This window comes from Tachypleus tridentatus, unplaced genomic scaffold (genome assembly GCF_004210375.1).
Source record: "Tachypleus tridentatus isolate NWPU-2018 unplaced genomic scaffold, ASM421037v1 Hic_cluster_1, whole genome shotgun sequence".
In the NCBI taxonomy this organism is placed as follows: Eukaryota; Metazoa; Arthropoda; class Merostomata; order Xiphosura; family Limulidae; genus Tachypleus; species Tachypleus tridentatus.
The window spans coordinates 31,236,802-31,249,195 of record NW_027467777.1 but is presented as its reverse complement, the minus strand read 5'-3'; the positions used below and the strand labels follow the sequence as shown (position 1 = coordinate 31,249,195).

Here is a 12,394-nt window from a genome sequence, read left to right as displayed (position 1 = left end):
GTTACAAGTTTAGTAGAAACACAAAGTATTGTTTTGGCACTCAAACTTGACTTAGATATTCAATATTAAAGACAACTGGTTCGAACAAAAACAGTTTTCAATTTCAAGGTCATGAACGATACTTCGAATTTATTGACTTGTTAAGCCTGAAATTCACCGTTTGAATTTTAATTTTATCGTAAATCTACAGTCTTTGTCTTTTATATTTTCCCAACAGGTTACGGAATGTTAAGCAACGTTTACGAGTCTTTCACATGTTTTTGTAATTACCAGAAAAAAGAAAGTAGTTAAACTTCGATTTTAATTATTAAATGTTGAAACCATCTTGTTACTGGATCGGTCTTAACAATACGTTCTAGAAACGTCGCTATAAATAAATATATAAATAAAATAATCACCTTAAAACCATTCATTCCTTCACAGTGGGCATGGCATGGCCAGGTGCTTAAGACACCCGATTCGTAATCTGACGTTCGCCGGTTCGAATTCCTAGTCGCCTTAAACATCCTCGACTTTTCAAGTCTAATGTTATGGTCAATCCCACTATTCGTTAGTAAAATAGTAGCTCAAGAGTTGGCGGGGTTTGGTGATGACTAGTTGCCTTCCCTCAAGACTTACATTGCTAAATTAAGGACGGCTAGCGCAGATAGCCCTCGAGTAGTTCTCACCGAAATTTAAAACAAACCAATCCTTCAAAGTGTTTTATCTTTCGTTACTTAATTTGTCTAACGCACTTTTTCGAGTTGTCTTACAACATGGGGTTTCGATACCCGTGGTGAGTAATGTAGAGACAGCTGATTGAAACAATCTTAATTTGTGTAACGCACAATTTCGAGTTACTGACAAATATATATTTTGTTTCCTTTGCAACAAGGCTACACTGGGCTATCTGTGGAAAAGCGAACTTCGAATCTTAGAGATATAAGTTCCCAAACTTACCGATGTCCCACGGTATCCTATTGCGTAGACTTCTACCTAATAAAAAACAAAACGAACATTTTTCAATGAACACAAATCTCGCTACACTTTCCAACTCTTTCTCAAGTTAACTGTTTACTGTAATGACAACATAATACATTTTGACTTATGTCGTAATGTTTATAAATTATTTCGTGGTCTGGAACAACGACTTAAGTAACTTGAGACAAACACACAGACAAGTTGTGTTCCTTCATCTTTATTACATTATGTACCAGGGTTTTAGTAGACATACATATGACTTATAACTCTAAAATTCGGTTTTCGATACCTGTCATGAAAGAAGAACAAATAATCCATTGTGTAGCTTTGTGAAGTACATACAAACCAACATAAGTGACAGTTGAGCTACTAACATCAGATAGTCAGTAGGTTAGGCTGAATAAAGTCACAGAAGTAAAGTGATCACTGTGTCTTTACTACTTTACCAGAAGATAGGTTGTCACGTTTTTGTTTTGTTTTGAATGTCGAGCAAACCTACACGAGGCTATCTGCGCTGGCCGTCCCTCAGTTAACAGTTGAAAGATCGTTAGTCATCCTCACCCACAGCCAACTGTTGGACTAATCTTTTACCAACGAATTGTGGAAAGACCGTCACATATAACACTTCCAAGACTGAAAGGTCGAGCATGTTTGATGCGACGCAGATTCGAACCCACGACCCTCAGATTACGAGTCGAGTGTCTTAACCCACCTGGCCATGCCGGGCCGTTTACTTAACTGGCAACTTTGTTATAGAAGTCTTATACGTGACAGTGACCATAGTTAAACACAGAAATGAACATATGTTCAAACAAGGTTTTGTCAGACAAATGTAATTTTAACTTGAAGGGGAAAACAATATCGTAAACTGAAACTTTAATGACCGACAAGTATTCTCCACATTGGTTTAGTATATGTCTCATATCGAGACTTTTAATTTTCAGGTGGAGACTGAAGATCAAATAATGTTTGTTGTAATAAGTTTAAAATTTCACTTAACTTTTGATGACCTTAGCCTCAAGTTTGGAATATCAACAAGTTTAGCCTGCAAAGTTTGTTATCCTTGTGTTCAGTCTTGACTGAACCATTGAATTCACTTATAACTTAGCTTCCAAGAATTATAACAAGAAAGTGTTATCCCAAATCTTCCATGTAAATCCGTTACTGTACAACACTAATAATTAACTGTTTAGAAACATTTAATGAGAAACCAGTCAACCTCAGGAACAAGTGAGACCTAGAGAAACAATACGTCCCACAATACAGCTAAGTGTTTGTAACAACGTGGACAGATTATACTCGTTTGAAAATGATAATGGATGAAGTACAAGTGGTAATTTTACAGTTGTACATTTTTGTTTGATGATACAAAACTTTAAAGTAAAGAAAATGTAACCTGCTGGTAAGAAATTACTAAACTCTATGTGTTATCTCAAACTGATTAATACATATCTTATTAACGTGCTATGAAGATGAAACATTTCTATGGTTTTGTTGTCCTTTCGAAAATTTCATTCGTACTTTCACACATTATATCACGACACCTGGTGACAAAACCGTAAATGTTTCAGTTCATTTTGCTCGAAACATTTAATTAATAAAAATCAAAATATATTTTTGATGAGTTTTTGCTACGTGTCATAAAAATCATGTAGAAATCAAAGTAATAACATGACACATGTTATTCATTAAATCATGAAGTCTGCATGTTGTCTCTATCTTAATAAATTGTATAAATATAAGATACTGATAACTAAGTCCACGTATCACATAGCGTGTCCACAGAAAATATCATTTATATTTGTAAACAAAGCTTACAATTGTTATTTATACATTTCAGAAGACTTAATATAAACTGATATCACATTATTTATTGTAAAACATATAATTATACTGACAAAGTTGAGATCGAAGACAGTGTACTTCTGCATTTTTGTGAACTAAACACAATAAATAATTTATTTAAGGTATCACAACCTTTAACTACAACTATTTTAACCAGAAAAACACAACAAAAGAAATTGATACATAATGTTTCACTGAATGTTTTAAACCATTACATTAAAATAAATAAAAAAACATATAACCAACTTTAAATTCAGAGACCATAATTTTTAAACCGTTGCTAAACACAAAACAATCTCATTTAATCTCGTCACCATGTCAATATTTTCTTATAATAAAGCGTATATAATCTGGAAACACAAGAACTTACACAGTGTGCAGTAATTTACACATTTAGTAATCTTCAATATTTGTAATAACATTCATTTAACCATATAAAACGAGGTTAAAAACTGCTCATAAAATGTTCTACCACATTTCATTTTCAAAACTAAGGTACAAACACCATTTTGTACAAACATAATATTTTCCAGACGAAAAAATTTCATTTACGTTTGTTCAGTTTTTATTAGGCACTGAATCTTTTACTGTGTCCATATTTAAAATTTTATTACAAATGTTTGTTTGTTTTTAATTTTAGTAAAAAACTGCTTTAGGTTTTCTGCGCTAGCCGTCCGTAATTTAATAGTGTAACACTAGAGGGAAGGCAGCTAATCATCACCACCTACTGCCTATTATTGAGGTAATCATTTAACAGAGAAGGGTGGGATTCACCGTCATGTTATAACGACCTCCCGGCAGAAGAGACATGTTTAGTGTGCCGTGGATTCGAACACGCGATCCTGAGATTATAAGTCGAGTGCCCTAACCACCTGGCCATGCCGGGGCTCGTCAGGAGATAGAGACGACAAGTTTCTCTCAACAGAGACACAAATATTTTCTTTTAAAAATTAATAATCGTTTTGTAAGTGTGAAAACGATTATTCGAAAACGTTTGAAGGTGAACACGAAAAAAGCAATCAAATATCATTTCTTAACCTTAAAATTACAAGAACCGATACACAATTTAAAACAGAAATCCACCGGAAAATCTCCCATACTGGACTATACATTCCTTGGGACTCAGCACATGAAACAAAACAAAAACTCAGCATATTAAGAAACCAAATAAACACAGCCATAAAACTATGTTAACTAGATCAAATTAACAATGAATTAGACAAAATAAAACAATACTTCATGAACATCAATTAGTTTCCTCCACAAACCGTAGAAAACATTATACGCACACACCCAGACAGAAAGCAAAATCAATCAACAAAAGTGAATATATCTCACGAATCAAAAAATCACGAAACCATATACTGCTGTATACCATATATTCCTGACATCAGCAAACAAATAATCAACATTTGGCAAAAATTAGTAACAAAATATGACATTCCAATTAATACCAAATTTATTCAAAAACCAGGCACAAAACTAAGGTCTATACTATGTAAAAACTACACTGACAAACACCACACCAACATTATTTATAAAATACAATGTGATAACTGCCACGACTTTTGTATTGGAGAAACAAGTGGAAAAATGGAAACCAGATTCAAAGAACATAAAAAGTCACCTTCGTTTTCGAGAACTGCAAATCAAGTAAACACAACATAACCATAGAAAACACTCAAATACTAAATAAAGAAACAAACATAAACAAACGCAAAATTAAAGAAGCCTTACTTATACAACAACTTAAACCCAAAATAAACCAATACAAAGAAACACCTTTATACCTGTGTTAATAAATAAAATCAAACATCTAAGTACGCCCTCTACCTTCCTACACACAATTACACAACCCCCTTCAAACATGTGGTCAGCTATCGGTCAGTTACCTTGTTCTTTGTGAACCTGACGATGACCGAAGAAGGTCGAAACGTTGTTCGCTCCTCTACATAAAAATTTTCTCAACCCAAACGAACCATTTTTACATATATATTTTTCTCGTCATCACTGATTATAAACCGTATTGTTTATAACAACAAATATTCAGATTTCATCACACATCAAACTAGGTAACTTTCCACGATTCATCCAACTTAATTTCGACTGGAACAGTTGAACGAAATATATATTTTGTTGTTAAGTAACATTACTTCAAAACATGCACAGACTGCCACGTGTCACACACTGAAATAATTCAACAACAGTGAGTCACGAGCGGTATAATTCAGCTGAGGATATACGCTGCCAGAGGTACTAGAATCTATTGGGACCTATTTTACGTCAGGATAAAAGTGCGCATGTCCTTACACTCCTAAAAGTATAACACATTTCTTTTAAATGCGACAGCGTGTGTTGAAAGTGGTCAGTTGTTTAACCGACACTGTCCTGTGTTCTTCAAAATTAATGAAACATGTAAAATAAACACGTACCTGTCTTCATGTCAGAATTTAGGTATCACAGCTCTCGCCTTTAACACTCAGCACGGAGTAGAAGTGACGGTAGAATAGGAGAAGGAGAGACTCACAGAGCACTTGTGGTATTCTATGTTGCACTATCTTACCTTTCTGGTAATGACCCATAAGTAACAGGCGGCTCAAAGAGGAAACAAACGACTAAGTAAAAACATAATGCAAAAAAACTAAAAAAGCATTTTGAATTTATTTGATTTAATCAACAGACGACCAGATATGAAAAACATAGCACTTTCATTAGGCCTATCTTTAGATGAGTCTAGATGTGTGTGTCAGATGAAACCTGTCTTATTTTATTTATATATCAAACTCCTAAACTGTGTTCCAAGCTCAGAGAAGTTAGTATTATACACGCGAATGTATAATGCTATCCTTTCAGAACACATGCACTGAAAACATCTCTGACCTGTCAGTGAAAAATATCGCTACCAACCTGTATAAAAGGAATTATTTTTTACAACAGCCATTTTTAAGAGAAAGCTTCTGTAATATTGTAGAGAAATGACTTATGAAATAATTAACTAGAGTGAAAGAAATTATCAACATTATTTCTAAACCAACGTTTTCGTGTTAAGAACTTCACAATCGACGAGAAATTTATATGTGTGATCAAGTTTCTAAAATAACTTGAAATGCTAAACTTACTAACAAAAGAAAGTGAGAAATAACAGTTATGAATTTACATACCACGAGTGTACGTGCGATGTCAGTTCAGAGTATTCAGGAATTTATTTTGAAGAAATTCGTAAACCGGTTTCGTTAATTTTTAATGTATTTCACATAAAACAGAAACTAAAATATACTAAAGTTAACTAACTACAAGCTCTTCAGCGAAGTAAACAGGTGTGGACTGAACTAACGAAATATCTGGGGAAATCCTGGTGGGTGCCCTTGGAAAAGTACATTGTTTTGTTATTTTATGAAAACTTTGTTCTAGCTATCTTTGCGGTAAACTTCTAGAGTCCAGTTAACCCTAAAGGTAAAAATATGAAGAAATTAGTGAGAAACAATTTCTTGAAAGGTACACAATATTTTTAACACATACAACTAATAGCATGTATTATGTGATACAACTCAACATAAATAAATAGCTCTATGATGTATAAGGGATCAAAAAACATAACATTATTCACGAAACGGTGTATTCGTGAAATGTGTCAGTTCTAAATGTTGGAATACAAGAAACAAAGTTAACATTAAATTGGTTTTCAAAAGCGTGTTTTGTTATTCTTATTATAACAAAGCCACATCGGGCTATCTGCTGTGTCCATCGAGGGGAACCGAACCCCTGACTTTCGCGTAGTAAATGTTTAGACTTACTGCTATACCAGCGGGAAACTTTCAAAACAGAACGAAACAAAAAATTCCCGAAACGATCTACTTGTTCGCATTATTAATTAACGAAAATTAAGTGATGAAGTTACATTATTGTTTATTCGTGACGTTAAGTGATGAAGCTACAGTATTGTTTATTCTTGACGTCAAGTGATGAAGTTACAATATTGTCTATTCTTGACGTTAAGAGATGAAGTTACAGTATTGTTTATTTGTGACGTCAAGCTGTACCGTGTGAGCCTTTCAGAATTGAATTTACTTATGTTTCACTAGTAAACAAAAAAAGAGAGTGCTTATGTGATAACTGTGAGCTTTTCTATGTCTTTCTTTTTAACTATCCACTAACAAACATTACTTTGTGTTCATATAACATTATGAGTCATAACTTGTATTTGTTAGGATACACTTACAGGTGTCTGTGAATGACGTCAACAAAGGAATACTTCCGGTAAGCGTGACATTTTGAGCCATGGTTCGATAAATAAATGAAATTTTAAAGTCACATTATGACTTGAATTTGGCTATCTTTTTGTGTTGTCTGTAAAATAAAACTAAAAAAAAAACAACTTTTTGAACTTTGTAGTTGTACCAGTAAAAAATTAACATGTTTCTATATAACTTACAAAATGTTCAGCTTATTTACCATGTTAAAATGTAGATATATTAATTTTTTTGTTCATTATCACTAATCCTGATTGTTCAGTTATATAAATTTTGTACGTCCAACTTTGTATCTTTTCTCACTCTGTACAATAGAATTAGAAAACCTGTTATCAGGAACCGTAATTGTGGACTTCCAATAAATTAAGTACAAAACATTTAGCATCATTAACTTCTAATTCAACATTAAGAAAAGTCACTAAACATACCACGGTTTGGACCTTTTAAGTACGATTGTCAATGTCGTAAGGTAAGATAACTAACATTTACTTTGAGTTGTGGTCTTGTAATCCAGAATTACAATAAGACATAAACATTATTAGCACGAGAACAACAGATAAAAACAAATGTTTAGTTTCTTATTTAAACACAATCTTTACCATTACTACTGTACCATTAGGTAATTCAGAAATATAATGATTGAATCACCACGAATCAAAAGCCAAGATCAAATTCATCTAAGACATGTACCAGTCTAATGTCGAAGATTTATACGATTTTTATAGAATGATATTGTTTTGTTTTTATTTGTGATTTTGTGACATAAAACTTGAATCAGCAATATAAAAAGTTGATGTAACTGGGAAACACCTCAGAACATTTTCTCATAATATTTAGTGTTAACAATATTAATCTCAGCTATTGTTAATGGCCTGGCATGGCCTAGCGCGTTAAGGCATGCACTTCGTAATCTGAGGGTCGCGGATTCGCGCCCGAGTCGCGCCAAACATGCTCGCCCTCCCAGCCGTGGGGGCGTTATAATGTGACGGTCAATCCCACTATTCGTTGGTAAAAGAGTAGCCCAAGAGTTGGCGGTGGGTGGTGATGACTAGCTGCCTTTCCTCTAGTCTTACACTGCTAAATTAGGGACGGCTAGCAGAGATAGCCCTCGAGTAGCTTTGTGCGAAATTCCAAAACAAACAAACAAGCTGTTGTTAATTACCTGAACAGAGTTGAACTGATAAGTATTGATATCATGTGACAAAAGTGCTGCCATCTAGTAATCATGATGTAGGAATTATTACATTGATGTTTCTCCACTTTTATTATTATTGTAATAGTTATGTTTCATGTTTTTAATGAAATTATAAACACGTGGATAAAATGAAGTATATTAGACCATTTGAATCAATCATCTAATAATTTATATATTAGTTAATAAACTGTTTGTACACTGTAAATAATTGTTTGTATCACACATGTAACTGTTGTTTAGACAGCTAAAACCACTAGTTAAGACAGGTGTTTTTCCTCATAACTTCATTTCTAATTTATTTACGATGACGGATGTAGAGTATAAGTCGTTATCTATTTATCTAACTAAAACATTTCCTCCATATATTGAATATAACCACAAAAATAATTAACATTTGATACTCTCACAGTAAGAAAAATAGTTATGATATATATATACAACAACCATTACTCTGTAATATAATAGAGTTTAAATAAAATATCCTTCACCATGACTATACACGAGAGTCTGGTTACATTGTTCCTAAAGTAATTTTTAAATGTAGACCAGTTCTTAACAAACTGGTATTCTTTTAACATAGAGTAGAACTTTTATTTTATGAAAGTTTTACAGTTTATATCAATCAATCTTATGAAAAGTTTGAGTTGCTTATATTGAATCATTTTAATGTAATCAGTAGTATGCCTGTTAGTGATATGAATAGATTTAAACATTACTACTTACTAACACAAACAGTTGATGTAGGTCAGAGTATCTTATTGAAACTGTTTAATAAGTTACAGTAATAAACTTCATACCATCGTTATTGTAAGTGTTTAATAATTTACATCAGTAGTTTACTTGATACCATCTTTATTGTGAGTGTTTAATAATTTACATCAGTTGTTAACTTGATACCATTTTTACTCTAAGTGTTTAATAATTTACATCAGTTGTTAACTTGATACCATTTTTACTCTAAGTGTTTATTAATTTACATCAGTAGTTAACTTGATACCATCTTCAATTTTTATGTTTAATAATTTACAGTAGTTAACATTATCTCATCGTTATTGTAAGTGTTTATTAATTTACAGCCCAGTCACTAGGTTGTTGTTTGTTTTATTTGTTTGAAAGTTGTCTCTACAAACAACTTGCTTTGGTAGTTTATGTATCAAGTTTTATTTAAATTAAAATAGGTTACCTGTGTGTTTTTTAACAGTGGTTTACCACTAGAGTTCTGCTTTTAGGATATTTATTTATTTAATAGTGGTTTACCACAAGAGTTCTGTTTTTAGGATATTTATCTATTTAAATGTGGTTTACCACTAGAGTTCTGTTTTTAGGATATTTATCTATTTACTAGTGGTTTACCACTAGAGTTCTGTTTTAGGATATTTATCTATTTAAATGTGGTTTACCACTAGAGTTCTGTTTTTAGGATATTTATCTATTTACTAGTGGTTTACCACTAGAGTTCTGTTTTTAGGATATTTATCTATTTAAATGTGGTTTACCACTAGAGTTCTGTTTTTAGGATATTTATCTATTTACTAGTGGTTTACCACTAGAGTTCTGTTTTTAGGATATTTATCTATTTAAATGTGGTTTACCACTAGAGTTCTGTTTTTAGGATATTTATCTATTTACTAGTGGTTTACCACTAGAGTTCTGTTTTTAGGATATTTATCTATTTAAATGTGGTTTACCACTAGAGTTCTGTTTTTAGGATATTTATCTATTTACTAGTGGTTTACCAATAGAGTTCTGTTTTCAGGATATTTATCTATTTAAATGTGGTTTACCACTAGAGTTCTGTTTTTAGGATATTTATCTATTTACTAGTGGTTTACCACTAGAGTTCTGTTTTTAGGATATTTATCTATTTAAATGTGGTTTACCACTAGAGTTCTGTTTTTAGGATATTTATCTATTTAAATGTGGTTTACCACTAGAGTTCTGTTTTTAGGATATTTATTTATTTAAATCTGGTTTACCACTAGAGTTCTGTTTTTAGGATATTTATCTGTTTAATAGTGGTTTACCAATAGAGTTCTGTTTTCAGGATATTTATTTATTTAAATCTGGTTTACCACTAGAGTTCTGTTTTTAGGATATTTATTTATTTAAATCTGGTTTACCACTAGAGTTCTGTTTTTAGGATATTTATCTATTTAAATGTGGTTTACCACTAGAGTTCTGTTTTTAGGATATTTATCTATTTAAATGTGGTTTACCACTAGAGTTCTGTTTTTAGGATATTTATTTATTTAAATCTGGTTTACCACTAGAGTTCTGTTTTTAGGATATTTATCTGTTTAATAGTGGTTTACCACTAGAGTTCTGTTTTTAGGATATTTATCTATTTAAATGTGGTTTACCACTAGAGTTCTGTTTTTAGGATATTTATCTATTTAAATGTGGTTTACCACTAGAGTTCTGTTTTTAGGATATTTATTTATTTAAATCTGGTTTACCACTAGAGTTCTGTTTTTAGGATATTTATCTGTTTAATAGTGGTTTACCACTAGATTTCTGTTTTTAGGATATTTATCTATTTAAATGTGGTTTACCACTAGAGTTCTGTTTTTAGGATATTTATCTATTTAAATGTGGTTTACCACTAGAGTTCTGTTTTTAGGATATTTATTTATTTAAATCTGGTTTACCACTAGAGTTCTGTTTTTAGGATATTTATCTGTTTAATAGTGGTTTACCACTAGAGTTCTGTTTTTAGGATATTTATCTATTTAAATGTGGTTTACCACTAGAGTTCTGTTTTTAGGATATTTATCTATTTAAATGTGGTTTACCACTAGAGTTCTGTTTTTAGGATATTTATTTATTTAAATCTGGTTTACCAATAGAGTTCTGTTTTCAGGATATTTATTTATTTAAATCTGGTTTACCACTAGAGTTCTGTTTTTAGGATATTTATTTATTTAAATCTGGTTTACCACTAGAGTTCTGTTTTTAGGATATTTATCTATTTAAATGTGGTTTACCACTAGAGTTCTGTTTTTAGGATATTTATCTATTTAATAGTGGTTTACCACTATAGTTCTGTTTTTAGGATATTTATCTATTTAAATGTGGTTTACCACTAGAGTTCTGTTTTTAGGATATTTATCTATTTAAATCTGGTTTACCACTAGAGTTCTGTTTTTAGGATATTTATCTATTTAAATGTGGTTTACCACTAGAGTTCTGTTTTTAGGATATTTATCTGTTTAATAGTGGTTTACCACTAGAGTTCTGTTTTTAGGATATTTATCTATTTAAATGTGGTTTACCACTAGAGTTCTGTTTTTAGGATATTTATCTATTTAAATGTGGTTTACCACTAGAGTTCTGTTTTTAGGATATTTATCTATTTAAATGTGGTTTACCACTAGAGTTCTGTTTTTAGGATATTTATTTATTTAAATCTGGTTTACCACTAGAGTTCTGTTTTTAGGATATTTATCTGTTTAATAGTGGTTTACCAATAGAGTTCTGTTTTCAGGATATTTATTTATTTAAATCTGGTTTACCACTAGAGTTCTGTTTTTAGGATATTTATTTATTTAAATCTGGTTTACCACTAGAGTTCTGTTTTTAGGATATTTATCTATTTAAATGTGGTTTACCACTAGAGTTCTGTTTTTAGGATATTTATCTATTTAATAGTGGTTTACCACTATAGTTCTGTTTTTAGGATATTTATCTGTTTAATAGTGGTTTACCAATAGAGTTCTGTTTTCAGGATATTTATTTATTTAAATGTGGTTTACCACTAGAGTTCTGTTTTTAGGATATTTATCTGTTTAATAGTGGTTTACCAATAGAGTTCTGTTTTCAGGATATTTATTTATTTAAATGTGGTTTACCACTAGAGTTCTGTTTTTAGGATATTTATTTATTTAAATCTGGTTTACCACTAGAGTTCTGTTTTTAGGATATTTATCTATTTAAATGTGGTTTACCACTAGAGTTCTGTTTTTAGGATATTTATCTATTTAATAGTGGTTTACCACTATAGTTCTGTTTTTAGGATATTTATCTATTTAAATGTGGTTTACCACTAGAGTTCTGTTTTTAGGATATTTATCTATTTAAATGTGGTTTGCCACTAGAGTTCTGTTTTTAGGATATTTATCTATTTAAATGTGGTTTGCCACTAGAG

At 31.4% G+C, this 12,394-nt stretch overlaps 1 protein-coding gene across 1 annotated transcript in view; it reads right to left on the bottom strand.

Moving 5' to 3' along the window:
* The window catches only part of LOC143241750 (progranulin-like), a 43,994-nt gene that overhangs the window by 13,859 nt on the left and 17,741 nt on the right, over positions 1-12,394 (bottom strand). Inside the window, exon 3 of the mRNA XM_076484974.1 lies at positions 5,369-5,420. Within this exon, the coding sequence (XP_076341089.1) occupies positions 5,369-5,420 (52 nt within the window). The remainder of the gene's footprint in view (positions 1-5,368; positions 5,421-12,394) is intronic.